The sequence below is a fragment of the Sturnus vulgaris genome, chromosome 1 (genome assembly GCF_052056855.1).
Source record: "Sturnus vulgaris isolate bStuVul1 chromosome 1, bStuVul1.hap1, whole genome shotgun sequence".
NCBI lineage: Eukaryota > Metazoa > Chordata > Aves > Passeriformes > Sturnidae > Sturnus > Sturnus vulgaris.
This window is the reverse complement of record NC_142243.1, coordinates 42,771,034-42,786,935: the sequence shown is the minus strand read 5'-3', so window position 1 is coordinate 42,786,935 and position 15,902 is coordinate 42,771,034. Positions and strand designations below refer to the sequence as shown.

At 39.3% G+C, this 15,902-nt stretch overlaps 1 protein-coding gene across 1 annotated transcript in view; it reads left to right on the top strand.

The window, feature by feature from the left end:
• Positions 1 to 594: 594 nt before the first annotated feature.
• Positions 595 to 15,902, top strand: part of TOPAZ1 (testis and ovary specific TOPAZ 1) — a 36,715-nt gene continuing 21,407 nt past the window's right edge. Inside the window, exons 1-6 of the mRNA XM_014884049.2 lie at positions 595 to 1,926; positions 3,290 to 5,756; positions 8,112 to 8,173; positions 10,454 to 10,584; positions 12,569 to 12,630; positions 15,784 to 15,890. Of these exons, the coding sequence (XP_014739535.2) occupies positions 768 to 1,926; positions 3,290 to 5,756; positions 8,112 to 8,173; positions 10,454 to 10,584; positions 12,569 to 12,630; positions 15,784 to 15,890 (3,988 nt within the window). The 5' untranslated portion in view covers positions 595 to 767. The remainder of the gene's footprint in view (positions 1,927 to 3,289; positions 5,757 to 8,111; positions 8,174 to 10,453; positions 10,585 to 12,568; positions 12,631 to 15,783; positions 15,891 to 15,902) is intronic.

The following is a 15,902-nucleotide window of genomic DNA, read 5'->3' as shown; positions in this document are numbered from 1 at the left end:
CCCGTGGCCGGGCCCGGCAGCTCCGCACGACGGCCGCGCAGCGCAAACCAAGACATGGCGGCATGGCCGCCTGGCTGCGGGCTGCCGACACCGGGACACAGCCGCCAGGAGGAGCCGCGCTCACCACCCCCAGCCCTGGGGTTTAACCGCACAGGCGGCACCGCTAACCCGGTGAGAGGGAGGGCGAGCGCAGATGGGCGGGTGTTCCCGCCGCTCCCCGCCTCGCCTCGCTTCGCCCCGCCGCTCCGCGGAGCCGCCCTCACGGCACCGCCCCAGCCCTGCCCGCCGGCGCGGCCGCAGTTCCGCTCCTTGGGCGCGCAGGCGGCGCTTAGACGAGGCGTTGGAATCGGTAGACGAGGGCAGAGAGCGACGGAGAGAGAGGGTGGGGAAGCGGCGCGGGAGGCTGCAGGCAGCGGCTTTCTTGAGTCTGGAGAGGTGTAGGGCCGCTTCCGTCACCGCCCTGGTCTGTGAGGCTGCTCCGGGTGTGTGTTTGGGGGTGGGGGGGGGAGGGGGGGATTGTCGTGGTGAGGGTGAGGGTGTCAGGAAGGGCTTATCGGTGGCCGTGGTTTGTCTCTGGGTGGCCTGGGCCTCCTTTCTGTCGGTCTGGGCTCTCCTGGGTGTCCTCTGAGGCGGCGGCCTGGGTGGGGTTGTCCTCCGCTCCCGGTCGGGCCTGTAGCCATCGTGGGTGCCGGACTAGCGAGGTTGCAGGGAAAGGTGCACTGGCGAGTGGGTGCTGTGGGCTCTGCTGCTGTCTCTGCACCACCGACATGGCGCAGTTGAGGTCAGGAAAAGTGCTGAGAGCCAGCGAGGTGAAGCTGGTTGACTCGGAGCTCAGCAGCCCCAGCTCTTCAGGGACAGGGTGTGAGCCAGGGGAAAAGCTGCTAGTCAAACGGAGTCCTCGGCTGGCACTAAAGAGAAAGCTTGGGCAGCCCTTACCCTCCTTTCCGCAACGTGCCAGCCTTTCTGGCGCTTCTTTCAAGTGTTTTGTTCTTCCTATGCCTGTGCAGAAGGAGCAAGGTGAGAACAGACAGAAATTCCCAGGTAAAAAAAACAAGGGAATCCAGCGCAGGAAGTCTCCCAGCAGAAGCAAGGATGTAGCTTCAGCAGTTTCAGACACAGCTGAGTGTGAAGATTGGCAAGCAGCATCCATGGCTGCAGCAATGTGCTGGGAAGAGACTCTAAGAGGGACAGTTCAAAGTCAACAGCTGTTTTTCTCAGGAACTACTTTGCCTAGTAAGTTCTCAGCAGGGATTGAAAGGAATGAATGTTGCTCAGAAGACCTGAACTTCTTAGGTTTCCACATGGGTTCAAGAAACTCAGAAAATGAAGGCAAACATTCCTGTATGGAAATAAAATTTGAAGTCCCATCCTTGGAGGGGGAAATTGAGAGCACAGAGAGACATGGAATATCCTGTTTTCCAGAACCAGGAGGTCTTCAACCCAAAAAGATCACATGGAATACTGAAGTGAAATGCACTGGCTCCATAATGACACAGAATATTCAAATCCCAGATTTTAGGAAGGAGGTTTTGGGCACTCAGGAAGCCATACCTGAACCAAAACCTCAGCAAAAGGATGATACCCCAGAGAGGTTGAATGGATGTGAATTAGTTGGATCAAGAACACTAGAGACACAGAAAAGAGAATGGAGATGCTTGGGCAAGGAAGGCAGGAGATCAGTGGTGAAACCAAAAGTACATGGTCCCAAAGAGAGGGATGGTTCTGCCTTGCTAGAACAGCATACACAGTGTCTAGAGTCCAGGAAAGGAGCTTTGAATATGAGGAACAGAAGTGCATTGCTGTCACAGCAGCTGCAGGATCTGAGTGGACAAGAACAACCAACAACCAGAAGAAAGAAGCGTTGCATGAAAGTAGAGCAGCAGAGCTCAAGCTCTCAGGAAGGACCAGATAGCCCAGGGGAAAGTGGTAAGCACTGTTAGAGTTCCATTGTAGAAGTGCACGTGCAGAATTTGGGCTTCCAAATTGGTCCTGCAGCAAGACCCCTTTAAAATCTGGCTGCTGACTGAGTTTGAGAAAAGGTGGGGTGTGCTTCCCAGTACTGTGAATACCACCAGTCTTAGAAGGAGACAGATTCTCAGAGGAAATGCTTTTCTTGAAGGAGAAGAGCAGCCTATTTAACACCAAGGAGAGGAGGGCAGTTAGCCTTTTGGGGTAGAGAAGAGGGAGGGAGAGGTATGGATAGAAACAGGCAGCCTTCGGTAGGAAGTGCTGGGAATTTGTTTCCCTCAAAAACATTCCCCATTTCTGCCGAGGTGGTCAGCCACAAGTAAGAAAGGGGGCAGTAGTTTCAGCAGTGCGAGAATAAAATACAGTCAATTCTTCATTCATATGTCTATTATCTGTTTATTTTTGATTATTTATGATGCTGTCTTATTTCAGTGTCTCTGCCTTTATAGGATGCTGGGGTTTGCTTTCAGAACTTTTTAGTTGCTATTTTCTGCGAAATCCCAAAAGACACAGAAAGAGTGATTGTATTTTGATATTTTAAGAGAATACTGAGACAAACTGGAACAATTCTGAAAGAGGAGTCTTGAAAGTATTTTTTTCAGGATGGTTGTCTAAAAACATTATTTTTACTTTTGAAGTTAATACATTCAATTGACAAATACTTATTGTAGCTTATTAATATTTTATGTAAAAAACGTATTCTGAAAAACTGCAGTATTAACATTGTTTTACCTTGAAAACGAAGGTCTAAAAAAAACGTTATACTAGTATGCTCTTGAGTCCTTTCTCTAGTCTAAATTTTCAGATCAACAGTTTTTAACATAATCTCTATTTGCTTTCAAGTAAAAAGTAGTAGTCTCTAACAGTCCAAGTCCTTCAATTTTTCTGGATCTTCTTGGTGTGATGCATTTGGTTGGACTGTATCTCTGAAAGATTGAATAAGTGTTCCTACTACACAGAACAAAAGATCTTTTAAGCCTGAGCGTGCAGACAGCATCTGCGTTTTCTTGCTAGATTTGCTCTAATTTCTTTTCCACCTATGTGGAATACACAAGAAGTACACAACTTCCGATGTTCTAATGATGCTGTAAGGTTTCTTTGCATGTGTTTCTGAAAATGTTATGTCCTTTTTACTCTAAGTGTCCCAATAGTGTTTATTTTTTCTAAAAATCATCACACTTCACAGAAATATTTTAGCCTTAAACAGTATCATGTTCTTTAGCAGCCTTACATGATTGGGGTTTTTTGTTCCCTTTATAAAATAGGGTAGTTTTTTTCTCTTAGAGTTTTCCTTAATGACACTTCTTGTGTTTTTAATCAGCAGAGGAACAATTGAAAGCAATTGAGCAAGACTCTGGTACTTCACAGACTGTGAAGAAGGTTAGGACAAAGCAAAACAGGGCAGAAGATTCTAAGGAAAAGGAATCTCACTACTGTAGATCTTTTGCAGTTTCTACAGCAGGTGACAGTGACAGCAAGAGCTTTCTATGCCACGCTGTAACAAAAAAGCCTGCTGTGCAATGTAGAAAAAGGCAACGTAGATCTGGTCAAATCAAGCAATTGCAAAGTTTAAGTGTGACTGCAGCTGAAAAAGTGATGAATACGTCTGCAAAATGTGATGCTGAACATTGCAGTAATGCCCTAAACCATTGTAGTGGCTTGCTCTGTGCAACCGTTAAGGATCCATTTGTGATATTAGAGGACTGTAGTTACATCAATACATTAGTGAAGCCTTCAGCTAGTGGAACTACCAACAGTTATCAATTAAATGGATTCTTCCATGTAGCCCATGGTACAGGAGACCTGAATGACATAATTTGCAGCGCTAGTAGAAGACAAAATGAGACCTCACTCATAAAAGGTGGTTTATCATCTAATAAAGAGAAGAATGAAGATGGCTGTGTTTCATGCTGCCTGAGTGAAAGCAGTAAGTGTTTAAGGGGAAAAAAGTGGAATACTGATAGAAAGCCTAGAAAAAGGATGAAAACCACGGAGGAATCTGCAGACGTGGCTAGTAAATGCAAGAAGGATGAGTTACAAACAGAAGCAGCAGTTGCCATGTCAAGTTCATTTGCAGTTTCAGGACTAAATCATATTCTCTCAGCTTCACATACATCAGATTTTGATGCAGAAAAAAATACTCATGAAGTACAAACTCTGTCGGCCTGGAGGAACAATAATACCAAATTACTGGCACTAGAAACTGGCTTCAAGAAGACATCTGAGCTCTCTGTAGTAAAAGGAGAAAATTCAAGCAGTGTGGCATATTGTGCAGCTGCCTCAGATAGCCTGAGAGTGTTAGCGCAGATCCATGATGTTTCTGATTTTCCCAAAAGCAAGACAGGAGGAAATTTGAACAAAGTTAATAAGAAATTAAAGCAGTTTACCTGTCAAAGAACAATACCTATGACTGGTAAAAAAGTTTGGCCCATTGAATCTTGTGCCAGGACTTCTGAATGGTTTCTTAAAAATCATAGGTCCGTCTCAGAAGGAGGAAGACTTTTAAAGGCTGCTTTTGAGGATTCCTCTGATAAAACCAATAAAGTAGTAGGACATAGTGCAGTGCCTGGGAATCTGAGACAGCTGGATTTGCATACATCATTGGCAGAAATTACAAAAGAAATTACACATAAAAAGATTGATTCAAATATTGACTGTCAGGCTTCACTTGAAACAATGGAATCCTCTTCTGTGGGCATTTATGAGACTTTGACAATGAACAGTGAAAATGAGAAATCACCAGTTAATACAGATAGAAGTGCCATGACTTTTAACCATGGTGATGTGCAAGAAGTTAAAGCAACCTTGAATTTTACAGCAAAACAAAAAGATGAAAATGAAGGAGATGTAACAAAAAGAAACCTGCCTGCAACAGTCCAGAATGGTACAACAGAACAAAAGGATAAAAATGAAGGAGGTGTGACAAATAGAAACCTGCCTGCAACAGTCCAGAATGGTACTTCTACAAGTAACACAAACAGTATAAACTTCAGCCATAAAGTATCAGTAGTGAACCAGACATTTTCTGATTTGAACCTAATTAAACCGTTAACCTCTGGAAGCCTGACAAAATTCAAAATTCCTTTATGCATAAACAAACCTGAATCCAAGAAACGGGAATCTGTCTATTCATTTGAAAGCAAAACTTGTAGTCCACTAGAGCTTCTTGAAAGCACTAGTCCAGGAAGGCAGAAGACAGGTGAAGAGACTTTCTTGCTAAAATCTGAACAGCACCCTCTTCCTGTCATGGGTGTTGCTACATCTCCAGCTTCCATTCAGAAAAAAACAGATGAGATTGACAGTAAGGACTTCCAGCACAGTGGCTCTGTAAACCTCTCTGATGAGATCTCTGTGCTCTCTGAAAGTTTTTCTGCATATCCACATCCTCTTCTTGATGGACAACCAGAGCCATCTGTGCCTGATTTCTACAGTACTGAATGTGTGCTGAAATCTAGTTTTCCTGATCATTCTTGGAATGCAGTCGACCGCTTTGTTGAATTAGAAATAAATGGTGATAGAAAATCAAGAGGGAATTTTTCACAGCACGAAAGTCAAAATTTACCAGATATCCTTGAAGCTTACAATCAAGATGTTCTTGTCATTGATGTGATTCAGGATGACCCTGACCTTTTTGGAGCTAGTAATGAAGAGGAGCTTGTACCTGCACACTGTGAAAATACTCCAGTGAAAGCATCCTCTGCAAAGTGCATTGAAGACACAAAGGTGTATATTAAGCCTGAGTCTCCTGTTACCTCAGAAAAGACGTATTCAGTAGAGCGTAGTTTTAGGTATGCATGTAATTATTTTTCTATCACAGTATTTCTAAGTACTTTTATCTCATATCCATGTACTTTGGTTGTAGTGGTCAGGCTTCTGTAGAGAACTTCACTAATTTCTGTTGAAATTATTTCTTTATTTTATTTTGAGTATCTTAAGTTTGATTGAGCTATGACAGTATTCTGAATGCAGATAAATTAATTTGTTCTTCATGAGAGCTGGGATATACTCTGAATTGTAGGACAAGGTAGTCCTAAAGGGTTTCTTTAAATGAAGTGGAACATGAAAATAGAAACAAAAATAATTACAAATAATATTCTTAATCTGACCTGAAATAGCAGATATCCCTTTGAAGACAGTTTTCTTAGTTGTAAAGTGGTATAATACTTAGACATGTCTTTACTCTTTAGGTGTAGCTTATTCTTCTCTTGAATCTCTAAGAATAAATGGTTGTCTCTACAGTAGTGTTCCATTCTGCCATTCTTCTTCCCTCTTTTTCTCATATCCCCAGACATATGAATATCTTTCAGATGTGTGATTTAGCTAAGGTGTTCTAGAGGTTTATGATCCTGCATCTTCATTCAGCAAGTTCCTGGTGTAAATCATTGGATGTTAATGTTTTACTGGATTTTGAGATGATAATAAAAGTCACAGGAAGAGGAAAAGAAATTTAAAGTAGAAACTAGCTTCTGTAAATGAGATAGTAGTTCTTCATGGAATGGATGAACTCACCTATTGTTTAATCTGTTTTCTCTCTTAAGCTTTGATACTTGTGTTCATTGAAAAAGTTTTAAGATTATATTTTTAATTTTACCAAAAAAAAAAAAAAAAAGTTTAGATAGAAATAATGCAAGATTTTCCTCCAAAGATTAGGTTTCTTATTGGGATGGCTGTTTTAATTTTCTTTGCATGGTCTTTCTAGGTGGCTTTATGTTACCTGTATTTTAAGTAATACTTCAATTATTTTCAGGATTGTACCACCTTATAACTGCATTTTTTATTTAAACTCACTGGTCTCCTTATCCTTTCCTTTTCATTAAACCCATGTGCAAAAGAGGAAGGGAATTTTCTCTGAGGTGCTAAACACTTTTTTGAACATGAGAATATAAGACTTTCAGATGTTAATAGAATAAAATTTCTGCCAAAACAAGCCTCTAGAGAACGGGGCAGGTCTGCAGTAGGAGTGTCCAACTTCTTGAGAAGCAGCTAGGCTGTAGCATAGTAAATTTGTTAGAAGGAGTATTCATTTCTTTCTGACACCTGTTAAATTTGTTTGCCATTAGCCAAGAAAAACAAGAATGCATGGTTTTTCTTTCTTAGAATTTCCCCTTGATTTGCTAAAGCAACAGGTAAAATTTCTTACTTTGCTTTTTACCTTCCATAATTTTATGCAAAGATTATTAGATGGTGATTAACCATAGTTCATAGCAGTCAGGAACCTATTAATGAACTGCATATGAGAATATTGAAATAAGGCAATAGACTTTACCACAGTTTTTTCAGGTAACTTATGATAATCACTAAATAATAACCAGATCATGACCAGTTCATATTATTTTTTTTCTGTTGAGTTTTACCAAATACAGCTGGGACTTCAACAGGTTTTTTATCTGGTGCTTGCATTTTACATAGAGAAGAGTGCTGGTCACTTCCAGGCATCAGAAAAACATTCTGGCCTGAAGCCTGAATGGAGCAGTAAAACTGATTTTTCACATATGCTTTTGTTAGCCATTTTCTGTTACCTTGACTGGACAGCTTGCTGTCATTACACTTGGTGTCATTCACCAGGTACAAGCTTCTAAAATCTGTGGTGATCATATATTCTGTATGTAATATTAAAAATACATATTTGCCCCTCCTGAGCTTTTCTAAGGGAAAGGTATTAATATTTTCCCAACTTATTCTTGAGGTAGGTGAAGTAAGTATCTTCCTATGAACTGTTGTTTTTGTTACTCTGTTTGAGATTCATTGTTATGCCAATGATCTTGAATATAAAATTACTGTAAATCACATTTTTTAGAAACTGATGAATTGGCTCATTAGCACAGTATTTTCTTGATTTGTTATAGAGAGAAAATTTCCCTTAGGCAAAGATTAAATGACATCATGAGCTTTTACTAAAAATTTTGGGTTTTGAAATGTCTTGGTTTTACTTAACACGTTTAGATATATACTTGAAGGGATAAACATAAGAAAGCCAAAAGAGAAAGCTAAAAAGAGAAAGTTAAAAAGTTAAAAGGTGTATTAGATGTAAGGATTCTGTCCATGGCTAAAGGTATTACTGAAAACTTTTGATTTTATGTAACTGATAGATTATTTTTGCTTTTTTGCAATATGGAAATCTTAAAACTTTTTGTTCAAAACAGATGCATGCGAGAATCTGGAATGTCAAGTGATACTGAAAATTCTTGTAATTTGATGTTGAAAGGTAAGGGTCACTGGAAATTGTTGGTATCTAATCAAAAGAAGAAAGATACCAAAAAGATGTTTTGTAGTAAAATTAAGGCTTTCTGCTTCCCCCACTAAAAAAAAAAAAAAAAAAAAAAAAAAAGCCAGAGAACTTGTATGGTTTTGCTTGTATGGTTTTACATTATCTTTTTATTGGAACAGCGGTTTGTTTCTTAATGCATATTGAGTCAACATCTTTCAAAATGACACAAGCCTGCATCATACAGAGAACATGAACTTCTCTGCAGTACTTGTCTGTTGGTAGTACTGGTGGCTTGGAGTCGGTTTTTTTGTTTGGTTTTAGTTCTGGGGTTTTTTTGACATTTCTCTGATAGTTTTAGGCCAAGAATTCTGTTAGTTGTTAAGATCATAGTAAGACATTGAGTCCTATAATACTGCTTTGGAGTTTCTCTTGTGTTCATCAGCACACAGAATTTTGTAATTAGGTTTATTTCCAGGTTGTCCTTTTGGGGCTTTTTGTGGATACTGCCTATTCCACTGCAACCCTGTTTTATTTTTAAAGGATGCCCTTTCTTAATGAAATAAGGTTACTTATGATTTAGTGGGGGGTTTATTCCTATTTAAAGCACAACAGTCCAGCTAAGCAGCACATAAATGTGGTTTGCTTTGTTTTCTATAGCTTGCATACCAGACCTACTGTGCAAGGTGCACCTAATGTAGAAGTTTCTGCTAGACAGGTTGGAGGAACAGGATTTTAACTTTGAATAGAAGCCCGTTACTGACAGTGGTGAACCCACAGAGTGCTGAGATTGGTTTTGGAGGTTCATGGTGTTTCCTTGTGCTATCAATTTGTCAGCTTGTTGTTAATCTGGCATTCTGACTACATGTTGATTTTGCTTCAGGCTTGAAAGGTGTCTGTGGCAGAACCTCTTGTGCTGGTTGTCCACATTAATGCGTTACATTCATGTGGTGGTGTAGAAAGTGGCAGGTAGTGCCTCTTGGAAAGGAGTGACTAGAGACTGTTTGGGGAAGAGAGAAGATTTCAGGCCTCAGGTGGCAAAATAAAAGGTAATGAAGTTTTAAGAGCTCAGATACCAAGAAATAGACACAAGTTTCCTGAGCAGGAGTCAAGAGGAAGTGCACAGTTAGGCCTCTGGTCTTGTAAAGGGATGCAGCCTGTGCCATGGAATCTGCAATGTTTGACATGATTAAAGCCAAGCCTGGCAACAAGTTTTGTACTGTTCAGTAACTTCTGCATTTTCTTTGTTGTTTTACTTCATTTTCTAGCACAGTTTGAGGCTGAAAGTCTTTGGTTCTTTTTGTGGTGCCTAAAGTCCTTCCCAGATCTGAGAAGCAGGATCACATCATAATCTTAGATGAATATGCACACAGTAACTTACGTGTAATACATGACTTTTTTAAAAGACCAGCACAGAACAAAAGAAAGATGTCTGGTTTTGCTAATTGCTGAGTATTCATGTATTTATTTAGAAATAGAAATATGTGTTACTGCTTTGGTGTCCTATGTTACTTAGTGAGGTCATGGGTCCTTGCCTTAGTGGCTTCACATTTAAGAAGGGGAAAAAGTACTACAGTTAAAATATTCTGGATTAATCAATCCTCTTCCAATACTAATCTGATTCTTTCTTCCTGTGTCTGGACAACACAGTGCAGTTGGAAGTCATTCGTGGGACCCAGTAGTGAATTTCTTTTCTATGTAGACTCATCTGTTGTACATAAACAGCTGTTTCAGAAAGTTGCAGCCAGGTGTGTTGTTAATTTCCTGTGGCATCTGCAAAGGTGATGAAATTTCCTGACACTGAATTCTTACTGAGTTCACTATATTACAGGAATTTGGAGTTTCTCAGAGCTCTATTTAGTTCAGGGTTGCCTCATGTCAGTATGATTAACTTAGGCCCTTTTCTAACAAAGACTAAGTCTTTTTGCTTAGAAAATTACCACACTTATCTTTGGCTGTGTTTTAATAACAAAGCTTAACTGAATTTATTTCTAAAATACTGAACTCAATATTCTATAAATAAACCTGTTGTACTGTTCTACAGGGATTATTAAAGAACATACAGCTTGGATAGAATTGTAATTGCAGATTCAGCAATATTTATTTGAAATGGTTCCTGCCTTAAGCATGAAATATTTTTCCATGTAAATTTCACATTTAGGAAGTCCTAGGAGTTCTTAAATGTCATTAGTTCTAAGCCTTTGTAATATTTAGGAGGTAAAAGCTTTGTTGTCTAGTAGCATGGGAAACACATAAAGCAGTGCATTTATACATTTTCAGCTGAAGATGTGAAAACCCACAACTCCTTCAGAGGAAGCAGTCCTTCAAGAGATGTTAATGAGGACTTTCTTAAAGATAAGCAACAGAGCAAACTAGATGAACTTTTGACGAGTTTGGACGTGGATGAAAAGGTACTGAGAAATTATGCTTTCTCTCCTTAAATAGTTTTAAGAAATTACAATCCACATGATAGGATAATTTTAATTACTAATGCTGTTTTATCAACAAAATTTTAAATTTCCTGTAATAAAAGGAATATTAGCATTTCATAGATAACTCTGTATTAGCAATGTAATCTTTGCTTAAGAAAACTTGGGTTTTTTTTAATTGTCACCAACAGTTAAGCTTCAAATTTGAAGTGAAACAGATATTGTTATATCAGTTGTTGCAGTAATGCTTTGTTCCCAATGGTATGAAAATTACAGTTCCAGTGTACACCTATGAATACTGCTTTGCATAGATGACATTTTTACTTAACATGTCTAATTTCAAATGTTGCTGTTAAATGCCTCTCAGTATCAGAAGGATGGGGCAGTGTTGGAAAGCTGGGGAGCTGCACAGCCATCATGCATTGTAGAAGAATCATTCTGGGCTTCATTACTTGAGCAAAAGGGCCTTTAACGTACAAATTTCTCACTGTTCAGAGGAAATAATTTTCATGCTCACTGACTATCGGACCTTTCTCTCTCTTCTCTCCTCTAGATAATAAGTCTAGGTCTTTTAAGATTTGCTGAAGTTTTATACTATTTGCTTCTTTGATAATTAATTGGAATTTACATCTCTCTGCCACTCATGTAGTTGCTGATAGCATTTACTGTTTTCCACTACTTCAGGAGTGGCTAGTGATTTTAACTGGCTAAGTTAAATTGTAAAATTCACATGGTTAAAAATTGGCAAGTAATTGAGAAGTTAATCAAAACAGCAGAGAATCAGTTTCCCTTTCAAAATTGTTTAAAAGAAGAGAAACATTTCCTTCAGGAAATGGAATTGGGGCTGCTAACATGTTACTCACAAAATTAACAGTGCCATTTTGTTTCCTGATCTTCTGGAGATACAATAACGGTGTGTCAAATTGGAAGGTTTGCTGAAGGTGGGGTACTTGTTGCAATATTACCAGATCAGTCCCAAATGGGTCATTTCATACCCTTGTGGTTTATAAAATCAGTGTCCTAGTGCTTGCTTTTCTGTGCTGTGTTGGACAGTAGAAAATACATACAAATAATCTGACCCAACCCAAACTCAAACCACAAAATTCATACCAAGCCCTAGCTAAACCTATTCTGTATGTGGATAAAAAATAGCAGTGCACACCTGCAGAGGGAATGCAATGGCAGAACAGTTATTGCAGGTAGTCTGCCATTTGGGGAGATTTTCAGATTTTGCTTTATTGATAGTTTTTCCAATTAATAATCCTGTGAGAAGGACAAAAACTAACAATGGAGAAAATGCTAAAACTGTTCAGGAACTGGTAAAATAAAATTTGGAAATCCGATGAAAGCATATGCAGCTCTAATTCTTTGGCTATAATAAATTTGTGCTAGAATATGAAGTCCTAACTTACTTCATGAATAATGGACGAAACAAGGCTAGGATTCTATAACTTCATTCTGTACTAGTCATTTCAGATTCTCCTCCAAATATGTTTCGTGCTGTCTTTTTTCTCCATAACATTGGGGACTTACTAACTATCCACGGTTGTGTAGAGCTGAGCAAAAGGCTTAAATTCCTCCTCGGTGCAGTTTTAAATTTCATTAAACTTCATGGAATAACTTTTGTGGTGTTCCGCACACCTGTCAAGCACAGTTAAAATTGGGCAATGGGCCTAAAATTTGCTGAGATTATCATGAGAGCAAAGAGAAGTGAAGACAGTTACATTGCCTTTCTTTCCAATTAACAATCACTATTTTAAAGAACACAGAGTATACAGGCCGTGTGTCCATGAATAAAGATGTTGTAAAAGTAGTCCTACACACTGAATTACAGTCTCTACAGCTAAGACTGTCTTATCTTAACATCTTGCAATGATCACTAAAAGTTTGAAGTCTGTAGAGTAAGGCATAATGGGCTTAGCAGTGCTTTGCTGTACCTGAAAATAACTTTCAAATATCTTCACAGTTCAAGCTTGCAGATGGAGTGCCTGATGTTGAGGAAGAAAACAAGCGTGAAGCTGAAAAACGGTACATACAGTGTGTCCTTCATGTAACCTGTGGTATTCCCCAGTTAGTATACAAATAAAACGTGATGTTGTTACCTGAACACTACCAGTATTTAATTCAGTTTTCCATGCTTATTGTAACTGTGATGAAGAAAATAAGTATGTGAAATAATATCATTTCACTGTAAAAAATACAGAACAAGTATAGTTATAGCCTGACAGGACAATAGGGCTTATTTTGTCTTTCAACTGGTGGCAATATATATTAACTTCATGATAGTGTCTCACTTTTGCATCTCAGTGTCAATGTAGCATAAGATGCATTTCTTGCCACAATAGCACATACCAGAACTTAACAAAACCAAAAAATAATAATAAATAAATCGTGACGCTTTCATTTATCTTTTCTGCTTATGAAAGAATTGAAATATCTTATTCAAATTCAGGCTGACAAATATTTGTACAGCAGTAGAAAAAGGTGCTTAAAAACATGCCACGTGCATGTGGACATGCTTTACCGTTCTTCTAGCTTCAAGCTGTGTTCGTGGTGTTTGTTGTACACGTCGTTTCTTAGTCTGATTTACAGAATCACAGAATTACCAAGTTAAGCTGAGTTGCAAGGGATCCATAAGGCTCATCAAATCTTACTCCTGGCCCACCACAGCACTATTCCCAAGAGTCACACCGTATGCCTGAGAGCATTGAGTCCAAATGCTTCTTGAACTCTTGTCAGGTTTGGTGCTGTGGCTGCTTCCCTAGGGAACCTGTTCAGTGCCCAGCCACCCTCTGGATGAGGAGCCTTTTTTCTAATATTTAACCTAAGCCTCCCTTGACAAATCTTCGGCCATTCCCTCGGCTCCTGTCACCAGAAAGAAGAGATCAATGCCTGCCACTTCTCTTCCCCTCACAAAGAAGTTGCAGACTGCAGTGAAGTCTCCCCTCAGTCTCATCTTCTCGAGGCTAAACAGACCAAGTGACATCAGCTGCCCCTCACCAGGCTTCCCCTCAAGGCTCTTCACCATTTTCATTGGCCTCTTCTGGACACTCTCTCATAGTTTAATGCCTTTCGTACATTGTAGTACCCAAAACTGCACAAAATATTCAAGGTGAGGCTGCCCCAGTGCAGAGCAGAGCAGAACAGTCCCCTCCCTTGGCCAGTGGGTGATGGTGTCCCTGATGCCCCCCAGGACTCAGGGCCCCAGTTGGCTGCCAGGGCACTGCTGACTCACATTTACCTTGCCATGAACCAGAACTCCCAGGTCTCTTTCCACAGCACTGCTCTCCAGCCTCTTGTTCCCCAGTCTGCCTCTACTTCCAGGGTTGCTCTGTTCCAGTGCAGAATCCAGCACTTTCTGTTGTTATGGTGGGTGATTGTCAGAGCCTGAATTAGTGTCAGACTGAGAAATTTTCATTCATCAACAGTCCACAAATGATGGAGAATTAGTTTTTGTAGGAAAGGTATACTTAAGATGGAATTCTTAAGTAATTAGAAGAGAAATAACATATTTTAGAATGTTGTGGTTTAGGAGCAGTAATCACCAATTAGCTACTGCAAGAATTAACCCTGTCATGGCTGGATCTAGGACACAGTAATTTTCAAAATAACCAAGAAACTTTAGCTGACATAGAAGAGAGTACTGCCTTTATTCCAACACCAGTCGCATTTCTGCGACAGATTTGAGTGCACCAGAAGTCTGTTAGTGGAGAATACTGCATCTTTTTGTTAATCCACTAGAGAGCTCCAAGCTCCTCCTTCTGCTATAAAATGCTTATTTAAATTTGCCTTAGTAGTACAAATAGTTCTTTATATTACAGAGTAAGTAGATTGTGCTGAATAAAATATGTTTGTGCAATGCAGTACTCTGTGTGGTTAGAGAAGAGGCCTTCATTTGGAGTTGAACTATGTTCTCTAGTTTTACTGAAAAACGTTACCATTGCAAAATTTTGTCTAGGAGAAAACATAGTTGCTGTTCTTATTTAGCGAACTCCACTTCTAGTGATGCTATTACTAAAAAAATGCCTGTAGAGCTATATAGTTTGCAGTTCCTGGCAGAATGGTGTGCAGTTTCATGTCTAGACTAAGGAAATCTGAAGGGAAACTGCTATGAAAATCCTGTTGTGTCAGAACTGAGACTGGCATCATGAGGAAGCATAGGAAGATTTTATGTGGTAATTTGAAATTTCTGAGTAACTGAAACTGTAGAGTTTTTTATTCCCTCTGGAAACCAACTCAAATGCATTGATGAGAATAAAGACTGATCTTGAAAAATTTGAGTTTGTTAGATGGAATTTCTTCCTCTCTACTGTAGCATTTTTATTTCAAATTGTCCTGAAGTTTAGGAACTATTTGAATTATCCTGGCTATGAGAAATATTAAATATCTTTAATGCCTTGTAGGAGGCAGCAACTGTGTTTCTGTCCACAGAGGAGCGAGCAGGTTAAAATGTCCTTTGTACTGAACCAGGATTCTTAATTGAAAGGGGGAAGGGGATTATATTTTTCTTGTGGTTTTGTTTACAAATACAAAAGAGATTACTAAGTATTTTGCTAGCAATATTTTTAGCTTATTTTTGAAAACACCACATTTTAGTCGTTTAATTCTCTGGAATATACATATTTGGGAATAAAAGCAGAACAGTCTCTAATTGGAGTTCCCTTTAAAATCACCTGAATCTTCTGTCCAGTAGTCAGATTTTAGGAAAGAAAACAGTTTTACTGTTACTCTTCAAATGTAATTTGAAAGGCCTTGAGGTTTACTCCTTTGGTGGATATTACATAACTGACTAATATAAAGTAGATGCTTCTTCAGAGGTGACAGAAATCATCTCAGTCTTCTTGTCAGCATGGGGGGGAGGGGGGAAGAAGTGATTCTCAGCTGCCTTTTCTACTTATTTATTGAATTTCGTGTGGTTATGCATTAGGGCAGAATAATCTCATCTTAAATCATAATCAGAATGGACCAGGCAAATGAGAGTAATGAAAGTGAAATTGTTGGCACTGCTGGCTATTTAAGTTCATGGCAAGTTTTGAAGTGTTGTGTAAAGTGTTGAAGAAATTCTCATCTTCTATGCACTTAATCTCTCTTTTTAGGCATACAGTACTTGAAATAAATGCCTGTTTAATTTGGTTAAACAAACCAATTTTAACAATTTTTTGGTTTTTTAATACTCAACAGTGACTCTAAATGCAAAGTGAACTGTGAAATGCTATCAGGATTACCACTGAATGACCGAGAAGTAAATCTCTTCAGTGGAAGTACAGAGATGAAATCCTGGACAAATGGTATTGTATGCT